We start from the raw sequence: 14,422 nt of genomic DNA, 5'->3' as shown, positions 1-14,422 counted from the left end.
TTCGTGATGACGCGTGTGAATATTACTTTGGAATATCATTTACTCGCAATATATTTAAAGGGATTCTTGCATTGATGCATGTTTGCTACTAATTTTACTCTGAATGGTAAACGCTCATCCCACGAAATTCTTTATTTATTTTCTTTAAACAAATAGATCGCTACGAACAATGCTCGATGAACATTCCAAATGGTCCTATCTGCTTTGATCGATTCTCTTCATCGACTTTCTCTTTTCATAACCACTGCTATGCAAACAGATTTCGCGCTAATTCTACCACATAGTTTGATAAAGGAGGTTCTTATCTAGCGTCCAAAACGTCAAATACAACAGGGAAAGGTTTTGCAGCTGAGTTATTAACGAAAGAGAAAGTCGATGAAGAGAATCGATCAAAGCAGATAGGACCATTTGAAATGTTCATCGAGAATGGCATGCAGCGTTTCAGCTAATTCAGCTCCAGCAGGCTACAGCAGACCGAATGATTTTTTATTCCATTTCACAATACTTGGTGGCACCCAGGATAAGTTTCTTCTGAAGCTAGTATGGATCGAGAGTGTTCTGAATTCGTCTTGCTACGTGGTCCGCCTGGTTGCTCGTTTATCCAAAGATACAAAATTAATTCATGCCTGTTAGAACTTTGCAGAGGAAACTCATTAGATTTGATGCACAATATTTTTAAGTGGTTTTGCTGTAACTACACAAAGAGAAGCAATTTTTTTTACTGCAGAGGTTTCAACTCTCCTCACAACAATGCTACTACATTTTTTGGTGAAATACAATTACATGTTTCTTGTTTTTTTTTTTGTTATTTTAGGTAGATTACTTAACGATACCGAGAATTTAGTGATTTAGTTTTAAACTTGTTTTGTTTTGCTTACATTTCAGAGAATATATTATACTTCATGTTTCATTAAATATGTTTGCTTTGTGTCTAGCTGGCAGATCAGCGTAGACAGTGTACACAATTACCCATAAAATACTAATAAATACGTAAGAATGTGCACCCGTCTTCCTGGGGTATCGAGGACATATTGAATCATTTGCTTCATTTGCATTAAATTTTTGCACGAACCTTTTCTGTTGTGCGTGCGCGCTTGTTAGTAGAAAGCCTATACGACACAGAAGCATTCGAGTGCACATTTACTAGAAATATTGTTTTTTTTTCTGAATGTGGTGATTATTTTTTGCAGATTTTTAACGAACATTTTTCCTTGGATTTCTATATTTATTTATGCATAATCATTTCCTCCATACTTTGCGTTACAGCTTGTTAATGAAATTATGTTAAACATATTGCGGACAATAGGTAGTACGCATTTTGGGTGCTTCACCCTATCTATACAAAAATTGATAAAAATATAAATGAAACACAAAGAAACACAATCGATGTAGACTGATAAAATCAATAAAAAGGTTCACTTGCTGTATTTGTCTTGCATCATTACGATCTTTATCATGAAATAGTAGAGTTTGATAGAATAAAAAGTAGAAGAATATTTGAAAGTGTCTTGTGGATTTGTGTTATATCAGTTGCAGTAGTTAAAACTTGTCTGAAAACTGTTGATTCTGCACAAACAAGCTTTCCTTTAGATCAGTTTTCAAAAGCTGAAAATTGTGATGAATCTGAGTTTAAACTTTTTTTTTATGTTTTTAGTAGCGTCCGCCATAGCGTCCGGAACGTCCAGCGCGTCCCCGTCGGCTCTTGGCGGGTGTCTTCTGTTCCTCCTTCTCCGGTTTGTCTTCCTCCTTGGAGGCATCGTCAGCCTTGCTTGTCTCACCGGAAGAGGCGGTGGATTTGTCGTCCGCAGCAGCGGACCCGTCGCCCTTATTCGCTTCGGCGTTCTCCGTCTCCATCGGCTCCGCCTGAGATTCACTGTTACCGTTAGCCTCCTCGCTCTTGCTATCGTCGGCCATGCTGGCATCAGCGGATTCTAGTTGATTCAAAAAGATAAATGGATACATGTGGATGTTTAAGTAAAGATTAGCTAAATCAACTATTTTTAGTTTAAAATCTACGTTGGAAATATAAATCTGCCACTGCGTTAAAATATTTATCTTATTCAGGGTAGCTTCCACTCACTTGCTATACAAAATTGTTTTTCAGGATTATGGAATGATAAGGTTTTAATGATAATTAGTACTTGTAAGTTACAATCAGGTTTTATGATATAATTATAAAAGTTAATGATTCCAGAATTCCGAAAAACATTTTTTTTTATAGCAAGTGAGTGGAAGCAACCCTGATCTTATTTATCCCATACATTACTTGATGTCGATTGAATATGGGCTCACGTTTTCCCCGACCAGTTTATATGGATATAAATGTGTGCATTCGAAATCATAATTTAAGTTTCACTGAGCTTAATACATGTTTAGCTCGATTTTTGTGTGTTATAGTTACTTTGACACATTTTAGGTCATACGTGACCCTGTTGCTGGCTTGTCCGGGGATGAGATTTAAACTCGTAACCTTTACCGTGAGATGCATGGACGCCTGGCCCATCCCCTTTAGAGTATTTACAGAGAGCCATTCAATAATTAGAGCCAATAAAGCCAATAAGCTTTTAGAGGAAAAAGGGGTGTTTGACATTTGCTTACGTTTTCTTACATGAGAGAGTTGTGCGATGAAGGCTTGCCGTGGGTCGTATGAATAAAAAGTGTTTATTTCCCGTGTTTCTCTTGGTTTGAGAGGCTGCAGTTTGAATGCATTTTAGGCCTTCGACAGACATACAAAGTACAACGTTGTACCATAGAGGTAACTCTAAGACTAGTAGGTCCCGAAGAAACGTGCTCAACTTTTTGGCTCAGCTCTGGTACTATCTTCGGTCCCAAGCTAATCGATTCACCCCTCGAAACATAGGAAAATCCACTAACCCCTCATTTTATCTGTCAAACTTTCATAGCGAATCAAAACAAACATTGTGTAGTACTAGAATTTCGACTAGAATGGGGTACGTTAATCGATTTGCTTGGGACCAATAGGCTAGTCAAGTAGTGAGCCACTTTAAAATAGTTAGTTTCCACCGGTTGGTTGTACTCCTTTAAGATAGTATCTTAAATATTTCATTTTGCAGTACAAGCTGCGTATTATTAATACGCTCTTACTTGCTGCAAAACCTTTCCATCTTTGTTCATCATCGACGACAATAGCCTCGAAAACACCGAAAGTATCCTCGCGCAACTCTCATTTGTTTCGACTAATTCGATAACAAACACATATTTTCGTTTTACAAATCATATGTTTAAGCTTTTGGTTGTGTACTGCTCAAAGACATTCGCGGCTACACGAAATAATCAAATAAGTTTCATAAGCTGATTATGTAAGATGAATTTTAAACTTGCAGTAAATAAAGCACATCATTTCCGCATTCGACTCATTCAGAAGACAATTCTGATATTTGTTAGTTTGACTGAACCACGAGCACCAAATTGTCGGGGTACACTGGCAATATACTGGAGTTGTCAAGTTGCCCGCGGGTTGGGTCCATTGTCGCCTGCAGATAAAGCCTAGAAGTATGCAATCTAAGACTAAAGATAAAAATGCATACACGTTAGGGTGGCTCAAAACTATCGATACTATGGATTCCATAGATAAACGGAGGCACAAAAAGTTGTTTTGGCAACCATGAAAAATAAATGATCTTACTGGCATCCGTGAAAAAAGTTCATGCCATCATAGAGCTCTTCGTTGTGCAGTTTTGTTTTGTTTCGCACGTAAAAGTTCAAAATGAAGTGCAAAGCAAATCTTTGCAACAATGAATCGAGGAATAGTTTGCTTTATCTTTCCTTCTTCCGTTTTCCGCGAAATAAATCGGAATGTGGAGTGTGGAAAGCGTCTTGTGCTCATGATATTACAATACTACTCCCTCTAATAACACCATGAAGACGTCATGCTCGTTGGCTACACTAACTGACAGTTCGTTTGGCTACATTATACTTTGCCTCCGCTTATCTATGGAATCTATAGTATCTATACTCAAAACTGGGTGATGCGGACACCGAACTCGGAATCCAACCATTTACGAGCTGTCAAATCGACCCAATTTTTATTCTCCCAGTATGAAGAAACGAATGCAAGTATTGCAGTCCACTAATATGAAAAATATATTCAAGGTCACCCCTAGCCATTATATTTATTTAGGGATAGTGAAATTTTTTTCCATGTCTCTAAACTTTTACATAAAAAAATTGTTCATTATGGTTTTCCCATCTCTTTCATAAATATACGAACGTAAACAAGTAATGGAAAAGTCAGGATTGGGCTTTACGCAAAATGCAGTTTGTCAGCGCTTGCTGCCAACCAATTAATCGATTATTCCAGTGCTGCCAACATTTAAAAAAATCACTTTGCACCACCCATTTTCAAAATATCGATATTGTGCCACCCAGCGATTCTGAGTCAGATCCTAATCATTCTCTAAAAACTTGAGATCACTTGGTTACAATCCCATACTACACTGTCCCTTTGAAGTGACCTTTTTGTTCTCCTCAACCTAGCCTTTCACCATCATGATCTTCGAATAAACTTGCGATCTGTACTTATTATAGGAAATTTCCTAAGCTTCAACGTTTCCTAATACCAAATATTAATGGAACCTAACCGTTAATCAACATTGTGTAATGGTGAAACACTAGTATGTGGTAAGGGTTGCTTCTACTCACTCATAACCCAACAAACAATTGAGAGCTCTTATAAAACACCTGAGTTGATCAAACATTGAATAATAGCTTCCAGAGTTGAACAAGAATGTAGTTGTATTGCCTTTTTGGTTAGAAGCTTCAAAAGCTGCTTGGAGCACTCTTAAATGATTGTTTACGTTCGGTTTAACTGTTTGACAGGAGCCATATAGGATGTGGAATAAACGCATCAAAACAAACCATTGGGAGCTCTTATACAACACCTGAGTTGATCAAACATTGAATAATAGCTTCCAGAGTTGAACAAGAATGTAGCTGTATTGCCTTTTGGTTAAAAGCTTCAAAAACTGCTTGGAGCACTCTTAAATGATTGTTTACGTTCGGTAAAACTGTTTGACAGGAGCCATATAGGATGTGGAATAAACGCATCAAAACAAACCATTGGGAACTCTTATACAACACCTGAGTTGATCAAACGTTGAATAATAGCTTCCAGAGTTGAACAAGAATGTAGTTGTATTGCCATTTGGTTAAAAGCTTCAAAAGCTGCTTGGAGCACTCTTAAATTATTGTTTACGTTCGACCAACCACCAACCACAATTTTGTTGCTAAAAATAGCACAAGTGATAGGCATGTTTATATGACCATAGGGCAATGATTATTCGACTGCAAGAGAAGTCACTCAAGATGAGCTTCATATACTTCTCTCATATGATCAAAATATGTATTCAAGAATAGAGCAGATGGAAACAGAAGCGGCTGGCAATCCGGGATCATGAGTTCGAATCTTGCTTCGAGAAACCCTCGGTGGAGTAGAGGTAAATTATATATAGGTGTTATATTAATAAATGCAAACATTAATTTAAGACATATATCATATTATCAACGATAACATTTCTAGATAAATTCTCTCAATTAATGATTAGAGAGATTAATTGAAAGAATATCAGGCAAAGATTAAACAGATGCCTGTTGCTACTTCCTCCATGATCACAGAATGTGAATTATGGCATAATTACATATTTTTTCAATGTGCACAAATAAATTAAATTAATAAAAACTGTACAAGCAATTATTTTGGCGTACCACGACAATTGTTAAACTAATTTTAATCTGTGAATATTGTGAGTACTTACACAACGGTTATTAAGGAGTCATTAAAAAGTGCTATAAACGCTTTTCACCGCTTGCTGTACAATGATTATTTAGGAGTCATAAAAGAGTGCAACAAACGCCTCTCAGGTTTACTCTCTACTAAATTTCAAAGCTGCTGTCAAGAAGTATCTACAAACGTTGTATACGACCTTTCTCCAAAATAATAAAGCTTGAGTTTAAATATGTATCTATAAACGTTGTATAAAAGTTGCTTCTATCCGGTTGTTAAGGAGTCATTGAAAAGTGTTATAAACGCTTTTCACCGCTTGCTGTTCAATTAATATTTAGGAGTCATAAAAGAGTGTAACAAACGCCTCTCAGGTTTCCTCTCTACTAAATTTCAAAGCAGCTGTCAGGAAGTGTCTACAAACGTTGTATAAGAGCTTTCACCAAAACAATAAAGCTTGACTTTAAATATGTATCTATAAACGTTGTACAAAAGTTGCTTCTACTCCTATACCGCGTATACATATAATGCTGTAGTTGAACAGGTTCTCCAAACCAGTGTAAACAAGAGTTTTACAGAAGTTGTAATAAACAAATTGTGCAGTTATTATTCAGCATGCAGTTGAATCAAATCACAATGGAAGCGTTTCTTCAACAAGAAATTGATTTTGGGTAAACGTTTTACTGAATACGTTAGACAACACCTTTGTGTTGCAGTTGTATAGGTTCTCCAAACCAGTGTAAACAAGGGTTTTATAAAAGTTGTGGTGAACACATTGTGCAATTATTATTCAACATGCAGCTGAACAAAATCAAACCGAAAGCGTTTCTTCAACTGGAAATTGTTACTTGGGAATGTCATAATGATATTTTGAGTAAGTTACAAGAAGAGTTTGTGAAGTACGTGTTTGACTCATAAAACCTATCATTTTCGTTTTCAGAGAGTCACAACTAGTGATTACATGATTCGTGTGCGCTCACTCTGATGGTGACTCTCTGAATAAAAAAAAATGGCATCTCTCAGGCGAAATACGTATCTGTCAAAATGCAAATATTGTAGTGGAATTAAGTGGAAACACTCATTAATTTTTTAAAGTATTCTACTTTATCCCTTCTTTTAATTATATATTATGACGGCTTCCAAGCTTTTGGGATGTTTTACTAAAGAGTTATAGAATTCATGGTTTTGATTTGTATACTTAGGGGAAATGTATGTAATGTCGGCCTAAGTGTCCCTAATTTGGGCCCATACATAAATTCAGCAATCGACTAAATTTTCAATAGCAACCAAAAATATTCGTTAGTACCGTCCCAATGACGCGTTCATCTAGATAAAATTGGTCAATCGCAGATTTTTAGCGATGGGCCCAATGTTAGATCCATAGGCCAATATTAGGGCCATTTCCCCTACTTTCTTAGTGAACAAGTGAACAATGAAAAAGTACGTCGATCTTCAAGTGGTACTTTCGCTAATTATACGTAAATTAGAGTACTTGAATCTTGATAAGTTTTCTTAGAAATTTCGTATATAATTTGGTGTAATTTTATTTTTATTTTTAGTGAGTTTTGATTGATGAAGCTTTCAAGTAGTAGGTGAAATGCGCAAAATGCAAAAATTTTAGTGTATATAAAAAAAAAACATAAAATATTCCTTTAACATTCCTTATTTTAATTTTATATAAGGTTTTATCAAACTTTTTCTTGTAACTTATATGTACAAAATATCGGTCATCAAATGATTCAAAAATTCTGAAAAACTTTGTTGCATAGTGAAGTGAGTTGAACAAAAAGTAATTTTCATATTAAATTCAAAGGTTCATTGCAGTACACTGAGGAAAATCAAACATTGTTTTCATGTTTCCGCACATGGATTTTTGCAAGAGCGCACAGAATCATTCTTTGTCTGAACATCAATTAAATACTTTTGATGGTACTCAGGGATTTCCCAGTGGCTTTTGTTTAGCCATAAAGTATGTATACTGTTTCCTCGGTGTATGAGATCGCAACCAAATGAGCTGAAAGTGTGGGAGGATGATCAGAAACTGTTTTGGAATCCATTGAGCTGGGTGAGGATTAATGTATATTTTGAACTACCCTAATACACGGGCGAACCGAACATAGTTGTCAAATATTTAGTGCAAAATGATTTAAAAAATATACCTTGAAAATCGATGATAACCCATATAACTCCCAAACAGAAACTGGTCAATTGGTGCATTTTGAATAAAAATCCTGAATACTACAGAAAATTTCATTGATGCTCATTCTTTTCAACACTCCGAACACGATGCCTCCGGTAAAATGTGCAACGGCAAACTTGCAATGTTTGAAAAATCATAGCTCAGCCATTTATTGACAAATTTAATGGATAGTTATTTACTGTTTTGGGGCCATTTTAAACTACACTTTTTAAAGATTTATTCGATATCAATAGATTTAAATTGTATCGATAAATTTCTGAACAATGATTTTTCAAACATTGCCAATTTGCTTTTACGCATTTTACCTTAGGCATCGTGTTCGGGGTATTAATGTCAGTACCGACTAATAGTATCTAAATGTATGCATTACTTTTTAAATGACAATTCTTTGTTCAGAATGGATATAATGTCGGCCTATTAGGGCCCATTCATAAATTCAGCAATCGACAAAATTTTCAATAGCGACCAAAAATATCAATTAGTACCGTCCCAATGACGCAGTTCATCTAGATAAAATTGATAAATAACAGGTTTTTAGCGATGGGCCCAATCCTAGGTCCATGAATCAACATTAGAGCCATTTCCCCAATGTCCAGTATTTTTTTATACGACACTCGATAATTTAATCACCATGTCGAATACACAGCAAACATCATTTGTGATGGGTCACCAGTGTGAAAACTGATACCTAGTAGGCCGTAAATCAACAGTACCGATAGAAGCAACGGGGTTCTCCTTAGCAACTCAACTGTTTATGTTATTATTTCGTAGGGTCTTACAGGGTCGCATTGAACATGTCCCTCCCAGAGGCGATGTTTAATAAGAGACGCGCGAAGACTGAAGCCAAAAGTTCCAATCGAACCGTCAAACGCGGTTCCAATCGAGCAATGTAAATAAATACGAGCGCTTCACGAGGAAAGCGTGAGGAGTATTGAGATTTAAATAATTATAAATAAGTTTGCGTATGAAAAGTGCAATTGGATACTCTTTGACTTTTGGAATACAAATAAAACACAATTAAAATCTTTTGAGATTATTTTTTTTATATTTACATCAATGTCAAACAGTAAATATGTTTAAAAAATCACAAAGCCGCTGATCAACTGTTAAGTTTTGAATCACTGGGTTTGACAGTTTAGGGGGGGTTGACAATTATCCACGGCCCATACAAATTTTATTTTTTTGTATGGACAATTGTCTACGCAGGGGGAGGGGGGGTCAAGAATCCCAAAAAAAAATGTCTACGTAGTTTATGAACAGTCCCCAGGGTAGGAAGCATGAATCGCAGATTGCATAATTTTGCGTAACGCTCTGTAAAATATCCCCTGCAATGTAGTCTATTTGGTTTCACTCAGTGTTGTCAAAAAAATGATTATTCAAATACTTCTTTTGAATACCGATACTACTGAAACGATTAAAAAGATATCCGCTCAAATTTAAAGTCACTCGAAGTAAACACAAAATTGCGGGTTGCCAAACCTTGCAGACAAAAAAACTTTGTTGGCCTGCAACCAGATTTACTTTTATTCTCTCTGCGCGTCTCTTATAAAACATCGTCTCTGGTCACTACAATAGTCCTACCAACAATCAATGCGAAACTAACGATTTTAGATTGGCTCACTACTTGACTAGCCTATTGGTCTCAAGCAAATCGATTAACGTACCCCATTTCGAGGGGTGATTCGACTAGCTTGGGACTGAAGATAGTACCAGAGCTGAGCCAAAAAATTGAGCACGTTTCTCTGGGACCTAATTGTCTTAGAGTTACCTCTATGGTCCTACCACGATAATGTCGGATTAATTATTGGAGATTTTTAATCTATTTAGACTCCTACGCTAAAAATAAGTACACAGTAACAAATCGCACCGGTCATAAAACATAAATATTGAACGTCTCAATGTTGTCTAGAGCAGGAATTCATTAGTGAAGCTTGATTTTCAAGCTTGAGCTTAAAAATTACTGTTCAATTATTGTTTGCATAGAAGTCAAAAGAGGTACATAATGCGCAATATGCATTAGGGGTACTTACAAAGCGCACAGCAAACGTATACACCCTCGTAAATGAGTAAACTTCCATTACACTCCAATGGACCCTGGTATTTTTACGATAGTGCATATGTTTGCGATGCGCATAGTGAACACCCACATTATTTCTAAGTAGTTGAGAATACGCCTAAATATAGACAATCTATCCAGTTTTCGACATAAAATCGTTTTGGGCCCGTACAAATAATACTTAACGCAAGAAGTGATGTGGGGTTATCTTAACTTAATTACACAATTTATGGAATGACCTATGTGCACCTGTTTCGATGTAGGGCAAGTATACTAGATCTGTAAATACGGCTTAAAACCTCAAAATTTTCTGAAAATCAAAAGTTCTTCCACTTGATTTTATTGTTAAATTAGGAAAACTAATCTTGAACATTTATGTAAGTCGCATGGCCAAATAGGGGAGCACTAGTGTATAACACATATATTTCCAGCAATTTTCAACAACATTTTTTGCTGTTACCCGTCAAATTAGTGAGATGATCAGCATGTGAAATGTAATCTCTGTTTGTTTGTTGTTTTATTATGGATTTTTAATTGTGAATTATTTCAAATTATTTGCCTGAAAAAAATTCACACCAAAAATAAAACCATGAAAAAAATTCATTATCCAAATTTAAGATCTTTTCACCCATATTCCACGCCCATACATGGTATTAAGTCAAGTTTGATAAAACAGTTCCAAAGATGTTTCCATTCGACTCCGACTATGAATGAAATCATTCGTAGTGATTTTTCTGCTCTAGATTGAGTTCTTTTCCTTATATTATTCATTTTTGGTCATGTACAACATCCGTACCTTGGTACACGGTCGATACACGTAGCATACTTCAACTTTTAGTGAGAGGGAATGAAACGGAGAGAACTTAGGGTAGCTGATTGATGAGAATTGCATTTGTTACTAATTGATTGCATCATAAAGGTAAATCCCAGAGCCCAATTCTTTCAATATGTCAAAGATAGATTATCCATTTCAAAACTATGGGCAGCGCTTTATAGTTATCTCATGTCATTCTAATAATATTGTGATTAACTTATACATACACAAGCTGAATGTGTAACTTTTTAATGTATAGAAATGTAGCTACAAATTTAGCAAGCGATAAGGACAAAATCGATTATTATTCTTAATCCGTACCTTCACCCGTAGCCTCCGATGGGTCGTACAGCTCGGAGTCCTTCTTTTCAGCATCGCCGTTCTCCGATTTCTTCTCCTCGGCAGCCAGCTTCTGCTTCTTGGCGGTTTCAGCCTCCTCCAATGCGACGGCGGCACGCTTCTGAGCGATACGCACCTCTTGGGCCTTCTCGTTCAGGAAGCGAATAAACGCACGGTAGTGAGAATGCGTACGTGCGTGAATTTCACCGGTGGCTTCGTTATCGAAGTACTTGAAACAGATGCGGCACTCGTGGCACTCGAGCTTGCCAATCAGGCTCACACCGAGCGCACGGTTCTTCTTGTACCGTGGCAGCTTGGTGTCGATTTCCGGAGCGATTTCATCACCAACCTTGTAGTCAAGTATACAATCCTCGCTTTCTTCATCCTTGACGAGTTCGTCCTCTGGGACTTCCTCGTCGACCTTGGATTCAGCCGCAGCAGCTCCCTCTTCCGTGCTGGGCTTCTCGGCTGCTGTTTCCGAGTCCGGCTTGGCATCTTCGCCATTCTCAGCGGGCTCGGTCACAGTGGCCGAGGGTTTGGTTTGTTCGGTTTTTTTCGCTGCCGAAGAGGCAGCATCTTTCTCCTTCTTCTTATTCTTCGGGGCCGTTTCTTCACGAATGTCTAGCAATTCATCATTAGCAGTGGAGATAACCAATTCTGCAAGTACAAGAAAAATAACCATGTAAAATATGACTCATAAACCAAGCAGGCCAATTGATGAACTCACGTTTTGCTTTCTTCTCGATGTCAAGTTTGCTTGGCTTTGTCTTACAATTCTTCATGTGAACCACAGACAGCAAATGGTCATCATACTCGGTGCGGTTGTGGAACTCCAGCTCGCATTCATCACACTTCGGGTGCAAGAATTTCTTCAGATCCAGATGCTTGTCGGACCGACGATGGGCAATGATGTGCCCGTAGAAGAACAGTTCGCACATCGGACAGTACTCGCGCATCTTGGAGTAGTTCTTGGCCTTGCCCATACGCTTCAGCCGATCGATCTCGATCGTCTTCAGCTGCTCGGCAATACGAGCTTCCTGGCGGAGCAGAGTGGCCCGCATGCGGTAGCTCTCCTCGATGCTTTCCTTCATTACCCGATGGGTACGACCGGTGATGTGATTCTCGAAGGAGGTCGCATCGTACATGTGCTTGTCGCACATGTGACAATACAGGTACTCATTCGAGACGTCGGCGTACGGTGATGTCTTCGACTGCTTGTTGTTTCCAGCATTGCTTGAGTTGCCTTTCTTATTTGCTCCCTGCTGCTTGTTGCTGTTTAGTGGTTGGAATGGGTAAGACAAGAAGGAAACGTATTAATTACTCGGTTCTGGTTTAAACTGTACTAGTATATCTTTTATCGGTTTCAGCTTTTATTGGAAAATAATACGATGCTTATATACAGTAACAGAAGTATTCCATTGAGAGTTTCCCATACCGTTGAGCATTTGTATCCTGATATAAAATTTAAAACGTTTTCGGTTTTTCAAATGTTTAGCATTTAAATTACTTAACAGAATGTCTCGCCACGTTATATTCAAACAGATGTAAAATATTTTAAACGTTGGACTTGAAAACATTCAGAGGTGCACACAATTTGACATTTAAAAATTGAAGAAAAATCTCTCAAAATTACAAAAGCATTATTCGAATACGAAAAAAATCTTTATACTTCGATTCGTAAACATGATGCATCAGAATCATAATTATTGGTTGTTTTAATAAGACAGTGACACACATTAAATTCTGTATATTTAATTTTAATTTTTAATTTTGTTTATATGCTTCTAAAACTTGTTCTGAAAATAGCTGAGCTGACGATTTGATGTTTGCCAACGAATTTCCGTCTATTGATTCGGAGACATATTTATAATATACCAAAAGCTTCTTAAAAAATTACAATTTTGATAAATTTTCTAAGGATGTTGTAAGATTATTTCTAGTATTTTTTTTCACCCTAATTAAGTCAAGATAGTTTATTCGTACGACTGATATAAACTAAATTTATTATCACAGGTTAAATCGTATGTGATGGCAAATCATATCGTTAACAATGCAAATTTCAATATTCACCCCTTTTTTTGCCATTTAGCCATTAACCTTTTTTGTGTTTTAGGGGAAACGCTCCTATAGTTGCGGTACGTTAGAAGCGTTAGGTTCCTATAGTTGTGCATGGAGATTCAATACACAACTATAAGAAACCTAACGCTTCTAACGTACCGCAACTATAGAAGCGTTTACCTTATATACGATTTTTTGCCATTTTGCAGTCTGAAATGTTGCTTTGAAAAAAAAAAAACTGGGTTTGAATTTTTACAAAATGCACTTCAGTGCAATCAACTCAAGAGAAAATTTATGAAAAAAATGCTGTGAGTGTGAAAAGCAATAAACTTTGAATTAAATATACCTATCTATGCATTTTACTTTTCATGCTCAAATTAGATATATGTTCTTAAACCAGTATATATTTTTTCCCAAAACATGGAAACAGCTGCAAAGGGTTATCCGTGACAAAATTGAGCGCTTAAATTAAAATCCTGTTTGTTCTCTCGAAACTGTTCAATACACTTACAACCCTTTACTCACTTACTTCTAACTGAAGCGATTCAAAGCACCATCAGATGTGATTGCCATAGTCAAAAAGATCAACGAGTTTGTGGACACGATCTTGCATCAAAGTAGTGAAAATCTTCTTCGAGAGACTTTTGAAAATAAAAAACGTCTGTTAGTATCTCTTTTTATAATGAAGCTATACTCAATTAAATTTATAAAAATTATAAATTATATTGATTATCTCCAAATTTTGTAATAATGTACTTTAAGTTGTGTTCTAGAACACTAGAAAATGTGTGTGTATTTTCTCCATGCTGAGTAATTGACATTTGAAAAGAGCGTATTTTGCATGTGATCTTTAAAAGATATCGATTGACATTATTCGGTAAAAAGTTCTAAAAGTCACTTGAAAACGACAATCACGAAACATTTTGAAACTAAAGATTTAGTGCTGATAAATTAGATTTGTATGGTACAGCTTAATTAAATTCTGAAAACTTACTATAAAATAAGAACTCTTAGGCCGTTCGCAATGCTGTTGTATTTTATAAGGACTGTTTCAATTTGAAACTAGAACAGAAACGCACCTCTCGCAATGCTGAGTTGCAGTTTCATTATTCGAGCACTATTTTGCACCAGATTTGCAACTGCTCGACTATTCTGTTTTATTTCTGAGCGAGTTTGAAACACGAATGGAACTCTGTTTCAAATTTCTTTGGATGT

The 14,422-nt window shown here is 36.5% G+C and overlaps 1 protein-coding gene across 3 annotated transcripts in view; it reads right to left on the bottom strand.

The window, feature by feature from the left end:
* Positions 1-596: 596 nt before the first annotated feature.
* Positions 597-14,422, bottom strand: part of Pep (Protein on ecdysone puffs) — a 41,177-nt gene continuing 27,351 nt past the window's right edge. For all 3 annotated transcript variants that reach the window (XM_065218698.1, XM_065218705.1, XM_065218714.1), the window contains 3 exons: positions 11,877-12,421; positions 11,132-11,806; positions 597-1,931 (listed from right to left, as the gene is read on the bottom strand). In XM_065218698.1, coding sequence (XP_065074770.1) covers positions 1,651-1,931; positions 11,132-11,806; positions 11,877-12,421 — 1,501 coding nt within the window. In that variant the 3' untranslated portion in view covers positions 597-1,650. The remainder of the gene's footprint in view (positions 1,932-11,131; positions 11,807-11,876; positions 12,422-14,422) is intronic.

The sequence above is a fragment of the Ochlerotatus camptorhynchus genome, unplaced genomic scaffold, assembly GCF_037179485.1.
Source record: "Ochlerotatus camptorhynchus isolate MF236.1 unplaced genomic scaffold, CSIRO-AGI_Acam_v1.1 ptg000008l, whole genome shotgun sequence".
NCBI lineage: Eukaryota > Metazoa > Arthropoda > Insecta > Diptera > Culicidae > Ochlerotatus > Ochlerotatus camptorhynchus.
This window is presented reverse-complemented; position numbering and strand designations above follow the sequence as displayed.